The sequence below is a fragment of the Apus apus genome, chromosome Z, assembly GCF_020740795.1.
Source record: "Apus apus isolate bApuApu2 chromosome Z, bApuApu2.pri.cur, whole genome shotgun sequence".
NCBI classification, from domain to species: Eukaryota; Metazoa; Chordata; class Aves; order Apodiformes; family Apodidae; genus Apus; species Apus apus.
This window is the reverse complement of record NC_067312.1, coordinates 40027750-40042741: the sequence shown is the minus strand read 5'-3', so window position 1 is coordinate 40042741 and position 14992 is coordinate 40027750. Positions and strand designations below refer to the sequence as shown.

The 14992-nt window shown below is 39.9% G+C and overlaps 1 protein-coding gene and 1 pseudogene across 2 annotated transcripts in view; one reads left to right on the top strand and one right to left on the bottom strand.

Annotated features, from left to right (window-relative positions):
* Window positions 1–704: 704 nt before the first annotated feature.
* Window positions 705–1437, top strand: LOC127396009 (forkhead box protein J1-like; annotated as a pseudogene).
* Window positions 1438–10703: 9266 nt separating this feature from the next.
* The window catches only part of VPS13A (vacuolar protein sorting 13 homolog A), a 103036-nt gene continuing 98747 nt past the window's right edge, over window positions 10704–14992 (bottom strand). For both annotated transcript variants that reach the window (XM_051643454.1, XM_051643453.1), the window contains 3 exons: window positions 14483–14606; window positions 14073–14147; window positions 10704–11774 (listed from right to left, as the gene is read on the bottom strand). In XM_051643454.1, coding sequence (XP_051499414.1) covers window positions 11724–11774; window positions 14073–14147; window positions 14483–14606 — 250 coding nt within the window. In that variant the 3' untranslated portion in view covers window positions 10704–11723. The remainder of the gene's footprint in view (window positions 11775–14072; window positions 14148–14482; window positions 14607–14992) is intronic.

Genomic DNA, 14992 nt, shown 5'->3' with positions numbered 1-14992 from the left:
AGCAGCAGGAGGAGGAGGAGCAAGGGGCTGCCCTGGCCCCCTGCCCAGGCTGCAGGGCAGGCGGGCTCTGGCTGCAGCAGGACACTCTTTGGGCAGCGCCCAGCAGCGCTCTGCGGGGAGGATGACGTGCTGCCCCAGCCCACCCAGGTCAGCCAGCCTGAACAGGGGGTCCCAGCCCTCCCTCTGCCTGCTCCACAGGCAGCGTCCCCAGTGGGGATGGCAGATTGGGTTCTCCAACCCCAGCAAGGGAGCAGTGCTCTGGCCACTGCTGTTGGAAGGCAGCTCCTCAGCCAAGTCGCTGTCCTCCTGCCTCTGCCACAGGAGCTGCCGGACGTCCTGCAGTAGCAAGGACCGACGGAGGAGGGGATATTCAGCAGAGCTGCCAGCGGGATGGAGCCGTGGGAGCTGTGGGAGGCTCTGGACCATGGTGAAGACGTGAACCTGGGAAGCCAGCCTGTGCTGCTCTTGGCTGTCATCTCGAAGGTGAGCACTTCTGACCTGCAGCTGGAGGAGCTCCTGGCTGGGCTGGAGTGTGCGGGAAGCGGCAGGCTCGCAGGGGAGGGTGGTGGGACAGGAACGCTGAGGGCTCAGCCGGGCTGCTCGGGCAAAGCTTGCTGGGCAGCTCCAGCCTGCCAGGGTTGGGAGACACTGGGCACGGGGGTCTGAGGGAATTTCCCCGAGGTTCAGGGCTGCTGAACACCCCGATGCTTGCACACAAGTGCTTCATCAGGGTGCCCCGGGAGAAGGATGAGCCTGGGAAAGATCGATCCCCTGTGCAGCGACCAGCTCAAGAAGGGTGCCTTCAGAGAGCAGAGGAGGTCCCCCGTGCAGATCCACCCGGCCTTCACAAAAACAGCCCAGCAAGAACCACGGAGTGAGGCCAGCCCAGCTGCTTCAGTTTGCCCCCCCATTAACATCCTCAGGGTCAGCAGAGAGTCACAGCAGCTGGTGGAAGAGTTGGAAGAAACCACTGGCAGCCAGACCTGGGATCCTGTTGATGGCCAAGCAGGGTAGAAGCGCCAGCAGCCCTCACCCGACCGACCCGCCAGGGTGGTCTGGCTTTCCAACTTGGCCTTGTTCACCCAGGAAGAGCAAGAGGAGCTGAGATGCTGGAAAGGTGATTTGGACTGGGAAGCCATCTTCAACACCAACCTGAACGCAGACTTGTCCGCTTTTGGGGATCTTGCCCTTCTGCCTCCAACCAGCCCCGTCATGCATGCCCTGGACTTGGCGGTCCATGGGCAGCATCCCAAAGGTCCCCAGGGGCAGGGACAGGTTCCTCACCCAATCCCATCAGAACAAGCTGGGCTGGGACAAAACTTTCATGGCTGCTGCTTCCTGCAGAATCCCAGGGATGAAGGGACAAGCGATTGCCTCACCAACACTGTCAACATGGAGGAGGTGTTTGAATGTGGTGATTCCCCTTTGCCAGAATGAAAAAGGTCTATACATCCAGCAAGTCTGCCTCTTTAGGTGTTTTTATAGAATCTATTCTATATTGTCTATTCAAAGAAACCTGTATTTTTAGCATTCGAATTTCTTACCAGGAAGGGGCTAGAGGAAATGCACTTTTGGAGTTGTTTGATATTTTCACTGTTTGGTTTTTTTTTCCACCGTTTTGCTGATTAATTGTTTAAATGTTTGATATTTCCCCTGTCAGTTGTTTGACTGTTTCACTGTTCAGCTGTTTAAACGATTTACATTTACACCAAATTCCTTCAGTATTTTGCTGTTTAATTGTTTAAATACGTTATATTTTCAGTGTGGATTTTTCACCACTTCACTGGTTAATTGTTTAAATGCTTTAATTTTCACTGTTCAATTGTTTTACCCTTTTGCCGTTTAATTCTTTAAATGTTTGATATTTACACTGCTTAATTTTTTGGCTGTTTTGCTGTTTCATTGCTTCGATCTTTTAAATGTGCATTGTTTAATTATATCATTGTGTAATTGGTTAAATGTTTACATCTTTCATAGTTTCACAGTTTAATAGTTTCTCTGTTTCACTGTTTAATTGTTGAAATATTTGATGATTACGCTGTTTAATTGTTTGACTGTTTTGTTGTTTCATGGCTTAAATGTTTTTTTATTTACACTGTTTAATTAAAACACTGTTTACTTGCTTCAATGTTTTATATTTACACTCTTTTCACTGTGTCCACTGTTCTGTAAACCAAGACGACGGGAGGGACGATTCCTGAAGCAGCAGCAAAAGGTTTTGTTAAGGATCCAGCACTTGGTCTTGCAGGACAGAAGCAGAGGAAACTGGGGTGCTCCCAGAACTGACCTGGCATTTGTCTCTTTTGAACCCAAAATCCTTGTTTTGGGTTAGTGTGGCAGGGTTTGGGGGGGACCCACAAGGTGTGACTCCTGTGAGAAGCTGCTGGAAGCCCCCCTGGCTGCAATTCCAGCCCGGCTTCTGGGCAAGGCCCAGCCAAGTAGGGAAGCTGGGTGTGCCTCTGTGGGTGACGTATTCAAGACAGGGAAAAGGAACCCTTTCCTTTACAGTTATCCCTAACGGGATAGTTCAGCTAGTGGACCAATAACACTGGAATGTTCATGTTACTGCCGGAACTCCAAGGTCGAGTCTTCGCTCTGCTGCCACAGAGGCTACCACAGCAGAAGAGTCCTGTTTGTAACTAGATGGACAGCAAAATTGGCCAGAGATATTCCATTCCATATATCTACGTAAGCTCAGAGGAAGGTCAGAGATCACAGAAGACAACTTCCTTCCTGCTTCTTCTTCCCTTCTCTTCCCTCCGTGGCCAGCGTCTGGGGAGGACTCCGTCCATCCATCACTGTTGAGCCCCAGGCTCGAGCTCTCCTGACCCTCATGACTCTGTGCTTTCTCCAGCAGCAGCTCCGGGACTTTTTGGGACTGTTCCCAGCTCAGGAGATGCTGTGGGAGTTGCTGGGGGTGGGGAGAGGCAAGAGGCTTTTGCACATACCTGAACATATTTGTATAGAACTGTATATATTTTCTTTTATCATTAATGTTTAATTAAAACTGTGTAGTTTAGTTTTCAATCCAGCCAAGACTCTCTCTTTTTCTCTCTCTCCTTCCCTACCTGGGTGGGAGGGGGATGGGATCGAGAGCATCGTTGTCGAACCCAAGTCAAATGCTGACACTGTATTCTCATATCAGAGCATACTGGACATTTTCTCTGTAAGAGACTGTGCAATTAAGCAAGAGAGCTGATAATCTGACGCAAAGCTGCAGAGCTGAAGAATTGAGAACTGTGCTGCCGTTTACAGAAGCCATGCTGAGGGCCAGCAGCATCCAGGGTGGCTCAGAGACAGCATACAAAAGCTGGGAAAGGCAAAGAAAATCCCTTAACATTAATCTGTAATAAGAAGTCTGTGCTTTGGTCTGACTGCAGTCAGATCTCAGCTGACAGGTCTGAGAACTACTGTAGAGGCAAATGAACTGATCCGTGCTTCCTATTCATTGCTTGTTTGCTGCCTTTATTTATGGCATGGATGAGACTTGTCAAGAGCAGAGAGAATTGTCTGGCACTTCCAGTTAACGGTACATGGAAAACCAGAATGTGTTAAACTTTTAACTTCATTGAATGCTGTGGTGAGTTAGACTCCTGTTGCTTGGTTTCTTTGGGAGTAGCAGTACAGTAGATAGAGCAGCTGACCTTACTCCCATGGCTAATGCCTTTCTTGAATGGTTTTAGCTTTTTTGTGTCCCTGCTGCCTGATAATGATCTTCTGACATTGCTCTAGCTATAGATGTTCAGAGGATGATCTCATAACTTGCTTTGACACTCTTTTCTACCAGAAAGCTTTCGGTAGCTTTGAGAAAGCAGGATAAGGTTTTGTATTTTTCTGTGGGTTTTTGTTGTTAGTTTTCTTTCTTTTTTTGTTTGTTTGTTGTTGTTTTTTTTTAGTGAGAGGGAAGTGAGAGTTGGATTGTTTTAGCTTATTACTTAGCAGAAATTCATGAGAGGAAATAAAGAACGGTTTAAGGTAATCTATTTCTCTGCAGAGCTTTGACAGTGGTTCCTTTTCTGTCACGTGATAGGAAAGTTAAAAACACAGCAAAATTAAAAGATCCTTGAGGATAAATCACAAAAGGTCTGGGATGTAGGACTGATAAGGAAGGCTGATGAAGTTAGATCTATTTCAGTTACTACTAGATGGTAGTAAACTTTTAGGCAAGACATATGTGTGTAGTTTTTGTTGATGTAAAATCCCTCAGGCTCCTTTGGAGAGCAAAAGGTGAAAAGCACAGCAACAACTCTGCTGGTGTAAAAAAAAAAAAAAAAAAAAAAAAAGCATAACCAGCGCATTTAACACAGTGAAGAAGCAGTTTTTGTGCTTAGTCCTTTAGGATCTTTTCCACATTGATCCTGAAAAGATCTGCTGACTTGAAAAGACGTAAGATAAAATCTGGGCCTTTAACAAGAAAGTGACTATGTTTTTTTGGCTTTGGGAGGGACAGGATTTTACTGAAGGAAAGGTAAGGCCAGCTAACATCATAGTGTTGGTTAAATTTCAGCACGAGTCAATCTAAAAATCAGAATCTACTTCAACACAATTGCTCTTACATTTGCCTTCTCTGTAACCTAATCCTTTACCATTGACTGATTTGCTGACTTTCAATTTTTGCATGTGAACGCATCCTGCTTTCAGTGTTATGTCAGCTACATAGATGCGTATGTCAATGATCACACATCTACTGCTGTGCTTCCAGTTAATCTAATGAGAAATAACCATGATTACACAGATTTGGGTGCATTTCTCAAAGTGCATCTAGATTTTTTCCTTCAGTTTAAACACTAGTTTTGATTTTCCACAAATAGCTCTGAACAGATAAAGATTATGCAGGCCGTCCACCTCCAGAAGCCTTCTGCAAATTGCTTTGCTTCTGGACCACGCTCTTCAGACACAACAGCACTTTGGCAGCAGTAAGACACTAACACTCAGCCCTAGAATGCAGTGTTTTCAAGTACAAATCTGGCTTCCCTCTCAAGGCCAGCTCTGTCCTGGGTTGAAGGTGACTATGTCTTGTGAAGCCCATATAAACAATCCCTTATCAAGAATACTGCTTCTGGTGCTGAGCCCAGGAGATCTTGCTGAGATCCTCCTACCTTTCTGCAGTTTAATGTATGTGGATCAGATTTCAGTTCTGAAAGAGCACTGTAGGCCAGTGTATATGTAGGAAACAGGAAACCACGCTGAGTGGTGTGGCTGCAGTATGCCATCCATTTTGTGCTTCTAAACCAAAATGAGTGGTTTTCTTTCAAGAACTCTTTGCTTCACCCTGCTTACATTTAAATACCAAACTTGCATTTTTGTTAGTTCTCTGTTAAAATACATGGCTATTACTTTTTAAAATAAAGATACAATTTTATTAATGTTGCATGTTCCACTTATTTTTGTGCAAGACTGGTTACAGTTGAAGTCCAAACTATTAATTAATAGGGAAAGAACTGATGGCTATGAAGACTACACTGAGCAGCTGGGGTGTTTTTCTTACGTAAGAATCTGATCTTTTCACAACTTCCCCTCTGCTGGTACCAGTTACTGGTATTTTCTGAAACACTGGTACTTGATGACTGCTGATAAATATTTTGAACTAGGTCTGTTGTTAGTGATGCGTTTAAATGCTCTTCAAATAACTTTTGTAAAACTGCATAAAGCTGTCATTTTTTAACTCAAATTTCTTCTCATTGGATCCGTACTGTGGACAGTGCTGGACTTAATAAAAACTTCCATCTCCCTATTAAAGATAGGCTTTATAGTCGCTAAGGTTTTGAGACTTGTCAGTCGTTTCTAGATCTAAGTTACTCCCCCCACACCATTAATCCACTGGACAGAACTGCCTCTCCTCTAGGCTTCATGAGACAGGGAAAAGAGTGGGGTTTTTTCTCCAGAATTTTTAGCTGCCTGTAAGGAGGCAGGGCAAAATTAAACAATCCGTGGTCCCAGCTGCACACAGTCCTCCTATTTTTCTGCTGGCACAGTTACTCCTAATGAATATTTTTATTGTTGTTTATTTTTAACATCTTCTTGTCTTACTGACAAAGATGAATGAGCTGTTTTCTGAGTCTCGTTTTTTCGTGAGTTCACAAAGAGTTCAGCTTCCTGAAGATTTAAAACCCTGTTTTAAGTCAAACTATAATTCTACACTTTGGCTGTGCTGGGCTGCTAAACAAGGATCTAGTTTCTCTTAACACTGAAAAAGAAGGGAAAAAAGCTCCCACTTGGAAAACTGCTTATCTCCCTAACTTGAAGAATGTGATCCAATGTGGACTTAAACTTTTTCTGAAAGTTCTGATTCCGATCTGGACAAATATCTTGTACGCAATATTAAAAAAAAAAAAATCTGAAAAAGCAAAAATGCATGTCTGATCAAGATTTAAATGGTCCTCAAGGACTGGAAGAAAGGTTCATATTTGGCATTATGACATGTAGAAGTTAGAATCATAGAATGATAGATGTTTGGGTTGGAAGGGTTGTTAAAAATCATCTAGTTCCAACCCCTGCCATGGGGAGGGACACCAAAGACATCAAAGACTGGCCCGTAGCGGAATGAGGAATACCAGTGCTATGTGTTATACCCCATAAGGCAAAGAAGTCATTTGTTGTCTTTGAGACATATGCTGGGCCATTATCCGTTTTTATCTGAGAGGGAATGCCCAAGGTGGCAAAGGCACGCATAAGACGTTTTCAAACATCACGTGCTTTTTCACCTGTATGACAACTTCCTTCCTGCTTCTTCTTCCCTTCTCTTCCCTCCGTGGCCGGCATCTGGGGAGGCCTCCGTCCATCCAGCACCGTCAACCCCTAGGCTCGAGCTCTCCTGACCAAGTTCTGGGCCCCTCAGTTCAAGGACAGGGAACTGCTTGAGAGAGTGCAGCACCAAGCCACAGAGATGATTAAGGGAGTGGAACATCTCCTGAGTCAGGATCTGCTGTCTGTCTAAAGAGAACATTGGCAGGATGCATTCATTTGGAAGCCTGGCTTTGCTGGAGTAAAAGCTTTGCAGGTTGTGTGACAGCTACTGTTTGACAGGACCCACCATTACAAGCACATACTTGATCTCCTTGATACGACAAGGAATGAAAACCCACAAGAATAAAAAACTGGGAGACATACAGCAAAAAGAGAATTCCTTTTTTATCCCCTTTTGCCTATTAGTGTCCTGCCTCGGCATGCCTGTTTCAGTAACAACACTTGTTTCAGCCTTTTCACATGGTGAGTTAACAAAAATTAGCAACATGGGCATTTTTACTCACAGAAAGAGACTTAAAAGCCAATTTACTCTACCGTTGAATCATTACAAGAATATTTAGAATTCCTGTTCCAGATTTGCCCTGAAAACAATCAAAACCTGTTAGAAAAATCCTATGTCCGGTGTGAGTGGAGTTTCAGATTCTTAGATCTCACATGCAGTCACAAAAGCAAAAATTGTGATCTAGATCTTGGTTGTATTTGTTAGGTCAAATAACAAAGCTCAGGCTCCTGGGTGATGCATGTCAGTACCTGCATGTATTGGCCAGAAAATTCCTAATTAATCCACTGGTAAGAATAACAACAGGGAAATACTGACAGAGAGATTTAGAGGTGGGAAAAAAAGGTGTGAACTATTTGTTATTTGTTCCATTTTAGATAGAAAAGCATAAGGCATTCAAGAATTGCATACACAAATTATGACATTTCAAGAGAATATGATAAACATGAATGTTTTCTGTATGAAAATGTGAAATGTTTTGTAAAATTTTGATCTGCATAATGAAACATGTATTGTGCTACCCAAGGAAAAAAAAAATCTAAGTCAGAAGCACTTTGCACCATATCTGAGACAATTACAAAAACACAATCCAGATTAGCACTGTTCTTCACCAGCAGTTTGTTGTTCTTTTGAAATACATGGTCCAAATTCCTTTTAAAAAATCAGAGGAAAAACCTTCCACAGTACTTAATTAATTTCTGCACACAATAGTGAGACAGACAGCTCCTTTGCCCAGTATAGTTTTAGTAACACATTTAGGCATAGAACCTGAGACCCCTCCTTGGCCAAAGTAACAGATAAATAAATCAATGCAGGGGAAAAAAACAACCCACCACTCAGTTATTGGCTTAGGAACTTTAGCCAGCTATATCCTTAGCTCCTGGGGAGGTAAATGTTTCAATGGTTGCCTCTTCAGTTTTTGTTGTATCTTTGGTAAAGATTAGTCACTCCAGATGGAGAGGGATCAACCAGGACAGTTTAATGCTGGAAAAAGCATGGAATTGCAGCATTTGCTAGCAAAACACTGTGTACTCTTGCCTTGTACAATACTTACATGATTCCAAACAATGCAGTATTTAGGTAGTTCATTTCTGAAAATCAAATATGAAAGGCTCAAGAAGGAGAAAAAAATATCATAGGAATAGTTTTGGTGGATTCTCATTCTTGGAGCTAATACAGTATCAGGTAATGTATACAAAACAAATATTTACAGATTTATTTAGATATCATAAAAACATGGGGCTATTTATGAACAAGCCACAAGACTGAGCAAACCTATGAAGGTATGTGATGCATTTACTGGAACTGTTTTACATCAGTAGAATAATTAGGAAGCTTAAGGTATGTAGTTCAAATTAAAAAAGATGCTACAAGTATTATTATTATATTTCCAGCCTTGGTGATTCTGTGATTCTATTACATTTTAACTACCATTATTAGTATTTTATTTACATGTCTGTGGCATTTGTTATTTGCAGATGACCAAAAATATTTCGTGAATTGCTAAAAATAGCTAATGGCATGCATACCTACATTTTTTTGGGAAAAAAGAGGATTTCATAAGAATCTGGTTATCTAGCTAAATCATTATGCTTTTTCAATGTGGCAACAGAAAAAAATACTTTAAAGGGATCTTATACATGTAAGCCTAGTTATTAAAAACTTTATTAAAAAACAAAGCTAAAGACTGAAGCCTGTATTCTGCTCTCACTGAGATGGCTGCAACAGAAGTGTGACTTGGTGATCTCAGAGGCAGGATTTTACTTAATCTGCCAATTTCTACCTAGAAAATTCAGAGTAGTGGTAATACCTGTTAACTAAAGCAGTATATAAAGAAAAAAAATAATATATCATGTTCCAGTATAATAAAACTCTGTTTCACTTTATTCAAGCTGAGGAATTGGGGCAGGAGAGGGGGGAGCTGGAGGAGGAGCAATGTAACCAAAAGAGGCTTGCCATGCAAAGCCATGCAGCCGAATAAAAAGAGGTACAAACAGACATAGGAATGTTGCAGGAATCTGTCCGGCATCTTTGATTTGGTTTGTTTTGTCAATGATTCGTTGGACATCCTTCTAGCCCTTAACAAACTACTATTGATAACCCAAACCACATTTCTCAAAGGTGTTATGGTTAGGTAACAAGTAATCTAGAAGAGAAAATGTTCTCCCATGTGTCTGTAAGAATCATGGTACACTTTTAAACACGACAGTGGGCAGACAAAATGCCTACAATTTTTATTGAGATCCCCTTGCCTGATTGTACATATATTTTTAATAAAAACTGGTAACTCTATTCTGCCTTCTTGTTGGAAAAAAAAAAATCATATTGCCATAAGGAATGAGCACAGCAGAATAAGCCATCTCAAATGACTTGCAGTAATCCAGAAAACTACACGATGGCCTAAGTCTGAATACCTTCCTCCCCACCCCAGGCTGATGTGTAGTTCAAACAGAGAGAACCAGTGTCTGCAAGAAAGGCAAAATTTACCCATGACTGTATGGAGAAAGTGTAAGGAAAAGAAAAAATAAAATATTTTTTTTAAAAAAAACACAAAACAAAACCCAAAAAAGATACAACTTACTGACTAGGAAAATGAAAAGGAAGGTGGGGGAATGGTCCCATGTTGACTTTTGAACACTTAAAGTGTTTTTCTTCTTGTGTTAAGGCTTGTAGTTAGCACAAAAAAATCAGCATACTTCACAGGAGAAATGCAGTGTTGGGGGGACTGTTACGTTTTTCCAGAACATGAGCTTAACATGCACATTTTAAATAAACCCTTCAACATTAACGGTTAAATTGCTCAAATCTTACTGAAGAGCCAGCTGAGAGCTGAGAATCAGGAGTTTGTTGGCAAAATTAATATAAGAATCGATTAATTAATTAATGTAAAAAAGTTAACAACTGGAGAAAACATTAATTGAATTGGAGGCTCTGTTGGAATAGGGTAAATTGAGAGGCTACACACATGGGAATGTACAAGGACTTGCAAGAGGAACTCAAAAGTGAAAGTTTCGGCAGATACTCAGTAAATACTGGGGACAGAAAGAGAAGACAACACAGTAATCAAGGTCAAGATGAGGCTATTAATTGAATTATCATGCCTAAAATGAAAAGTGATAGGCAAGACTTAGGGTAAGTTAAAGAACTGCAACTGTAGGTTAGCATGCTAGTCATTTTACATTCTACAATAATGCAACAATTTGGGTATCTAAAGCACCACCAGCAACGTCAGAATTGTACCCTGTAGCTATAAATATCCCAAAGAATTTTTCTGAAAGAATATTTTGGCAACAGGTACTTACTATATGTACCAAATATTTTGGAGACTGAGATATGTGAATTTATGGAAACCTCCATCTAACACTGTACTGTTTCCTGTTGTTGTTGTATCAACTGAAGTAAACAGCCATTCAAACAATACTATGACTCCTGCATGTAAGAAATAAATAGAATCGCACACATTCAAGCTCTCTCTATTGAAGTTCTGCTGCCTGGATACAGAAGAAAAAATGTTTCCTTGGGTAAGAAAAGTTAATGAAAGCAACAGTGAAAAGTTATCTTTATTATTTAATATAAATTTGACTTTATTAGTCACTTGCTTAGCACACCATACTGTGTAATCCAAGGCATTTTTTTTTTGGTTTGCAACAGTGCACTTATAACCCCATAAACTCCTTCTTGGATTGCAAGACTGTTAACTTTTATTTCAAATAATATGCTTTAATTAATACTTTTCAGTGCAGAGATACATTATCCCCATTGTAGATTTCTGTAAACTGTTATATCTTCTGTGAATATTGACAGAGGTGCTGCAGTGTTTCCTTGAGTACAATATAAAAGAAGTTTACACTAAAAGTGATACTATATTGTAAATTCATTGCGACCTGGTCCATCTGTTTACAAAAAGAAAGTAACATAGTTAACTAAGCAGCCACTCCTGTGATCATCTAAATCAGACTTCTCTGGTCAGAAGCCTAGTTCTCAGAATTTGAGTTGTAAGACTTAGGTTTATTAAGCTAACATTCCCTCCATAAAGAAATCTGAATTGCAACACAGTCTCAAGTCATATGAAAACTAAGACAGAAACTACATATTGATTTTCAGAATTTGATCTGAGTAGTATCATAAGAATTCCAGAATTCAGTTTCAATATCAAATGTAATGGTAAAACGAATACCTTTTACACAGTATTTTAAAAAAAATGAAATCTGTAATTCTTACATTAAACAAACAAAACAAAGCAAGCCAAAACTTGGCAGAATTTTTTTCCTTAGTAGGTATTTCTTTTAATTTTTATTAATGTCATGTGTTATTGTGATGTAGCCACAGGCTGTTGTGACCATAATGAAAAATTTCATTAATCTTCCTCCCCTTCTGTTTTTACTTTTGTTGCTGATATTCAAATAGTTCTGCTTTTTGAAGAGGCATTAAAAAGCAACTGCCCAGTGTTCTTCGTATCTTGGTGCTTCTCCATTTATTACAATTTTGGCTGATTCTCTCTAACTTCTTCCAGTTTAGAAAGGATCCACTGTATAAAGGAAAAGGAAAAAATAAAAAAGTTTCCTTGGTAATAACTATACAAATCAGCTGAAAATTAGATTGAGTTGGCCAGAAACTTCCCTATCTCCTTTCTTCCTAGCCTGAATTTCAATACAGTGCTCAAAATTCCATTGTAGATTAGAAACCTTTGATTTTCTCATGAAAATAGAGGCATGTAAATACCAATATCTGACAGTGAATATCACAGCTAATTAAACTGGCTAGGCTGATTTTTCAGTTTCCTGGCTTGTATTTCAGTGAAAAATATTTTTTAAAATAAATTACATCAGAATTTCACACACATCATTATTAATGCTCTATATTAATCTACAACTCTAGACAAACCACAGATGACAGTAGAGAAGCAAGGATAACAAAAGACAGAAGACAAGAATAGCCTGCAGCAACATGATAATACAGTTATTTATAAAGAAGCTCTCTTTAAACGTATTTGGGTTCTTTCCAAGCACATTTCCTCAGTATGAGAGATAAATTAGTTTTCCATGATTTAAAAAAAAAAAATAAACAAAACAGCAGAGATGGGTCTGGGGGGAGAGACAACACCAGACAGTGACATGGAAATCTAGGCTAGGAGATGGAGTTGTACAAAGGAATTGCCATGAGAAAATCTTCCAAGGCAGACGAGTGGATTGGTTCATATTGGATCCTGTCACTGGCTCAGAGCCTTTAGGATCCCATCCTCCCCACCACAAACTCACACCCCACTCCTCCCCATCTCACAGAAATCAAAGCTTCTGTTTACCAGAATGGTGAAGGTTTGAAAGAAGAATTGGCTGTTTAAGAAAGTCGTATTCACATCAGAATAGGGCACCTCCCAGATGGAATAACCTTGTAGTAGCGTCCGCTAGACCGACACAACGTTCACAAAGCGCTGCCGCTGAAATGACCTCATACTCTTTTCACTATAAAGGATGCAAGTTTAACTTTCACTGCTCCTAAAGCACTTCCCACAGTGTTGTCTCTCCATACACACAAGCACGTATCACGTTTGCAGAAGTGAGGTGCGGGCCCGGAAGTGACTCTCCAAGACTCATTTTCTGTAGGATAGCCTCTAAGGCCCTGATGGCCATTTTTTATTTAATCTTACGTATTCCTTTTCTAAGATAGAATCACATTCTTTATCAAGCCTGCCTGACAGTAACCTTTCCGCTCACATTCACGTCCCTGTTGGTTTTATGAGGTTCACATTTTCCAGGAAAATACACAACATAGAGCACACAACTTTTTTAACTTTCTTTTCCTTTGTTAAGAGTTAGGGCATGCGTGTTATGATGCACTAATTTGATTTTCAGAATTGCTCCTGATTTAGCTGGGGAACAGATGGGATTCCCTTCCCACACAGACTACTGAACCTCAACACTGCCCCTGCCCCACCACAGCCCAAAGGAAAATAAAAGAGGAGCTCAGTATCTCCAAAAAGTACAGACAAGTCAAATTCAGTACGGATCCCTCAAATTCCTCGACAGTATTGCTAATGCTTTTTGAGGTGAGAGTCAAATGGTATCACTCAGCTGTGGTAGAAACTACCCTCATGAAGACGGAATCAACTTAAACTGAGCAGAAGATGAAAAAGAAACTTAAACTTGCAAGAGTAAACAACTTTAGCAGAATGTTTTAAAGCATGATCCCAGGGTACCATATCCTACTGGCGTGTACATATATATATATACAAGACTAATTTATTGTCTGTGAAAGTAATTAGCTATGCTGAAAGAAATAAGGCAGAACTTTTGCAACCTGGCTACATCACAGTTCTGGTTGCAAACCTGATCTGCTTCTTCTCTCTGTTGTAGTCAAAACTAGAGAAGTCAAAATGAATAAATCATACAGAATATGTATACAGTAACAGTAAAATTTCATATATGAAATAAAGTATTTGTGCTTCTGTTGGGGATTTTCTTCATTCCTCAACCAAAACTGTATTTTAAGGAACAGAGGGCCGACACCCCGCACCTCCAGAATAAAAGGAGTAATTTACAAATATTGTTTGTTCTCTTAAAACATACCATTTTAATTAACATTCTTAATTTTTAAATTTTTGTTAGCAGTACTGTTAAATCAGCCATTTGACAGTTATCATTCCAAAATTTATGTAAGGAAGTTTGGCATTGGGATTGAATTTTTAAACTTCAGTATTGAATAGATCATTACCATTTCCATCTATGAAACAGCTGTGTGGAAATACTGCATTTTAAATCAACATGGTTTCTGTTACACTTTTAAACCAAATTTAGCATAGCAAATTGTAGTAGTATTTTGACTTTACCTTAGCATCCTCTGGACTTCTGAAGTTAATAATTTTTCCAAATTCTTTGGCATGGAACACAGACTTAACTCGTTCCTAAAAAAAAAAAAAAAAAAGTAATTCAAATTTGAAGTTAGTTTCTTCGAAATTTAAGAGCAAGAAGGTATTTACCATTAAGGCAGCCACGTGTACCCATTACACAAATTTGAGTATATTCACATCACACGCACACACCCTGAGAAACTTTATTTTCTGCATGAAAGCCCAGCCAGAAGCTAGTTATCTGAATTTGCCCATGGCAAATTACAACTCCTTTCTCTGAGTGCATCTCAACTAGAAGAGAGATCAAGAATTCCAAGGAGAAAGATTAGAAATTCATTTTTATAAGCAGTAACACAACAAGGAAACAACACATGATTAGGTTAATCTACCTTGGCTTCAATGCGTAATCTTCTGCCATCAACAATGAATGGTTCTTTGGTAAATTCATCATACGTGTACTGCCACTCACATGTCAGCTGTCCAAATGTCCCTTTTGTCACAAATAACACACCACTAGGCACGAGAAAGTAAAATTTGTAATTTGAAAATTAATGTAAAAATATTTAAAAGTTATCAAGTTACCCCAGCTCTAGAGAACTCACTCATTGTTCCCAAATTGTTCTAATCTAATGATATATGACTATACAGCATACTTCACAAAAGATGGATTTTTTGAACCTTTCCCCAACTTATGTTTAATCACAAAACCATACCACTACTTCCAGCTGTATTTCTACAAAAAGTTGCACAGATTTTTATTAGAAGGATGCCCGATACTCCACTGTTAGACATTATTGACTTCTTTTATTATTTTTTTTTCCTTCAATATTCTAACTTATAAGTGAAACCCCTTGTTCCATCTATTTCACCCCAACCAGATCTATAACAAATCTTTCTCA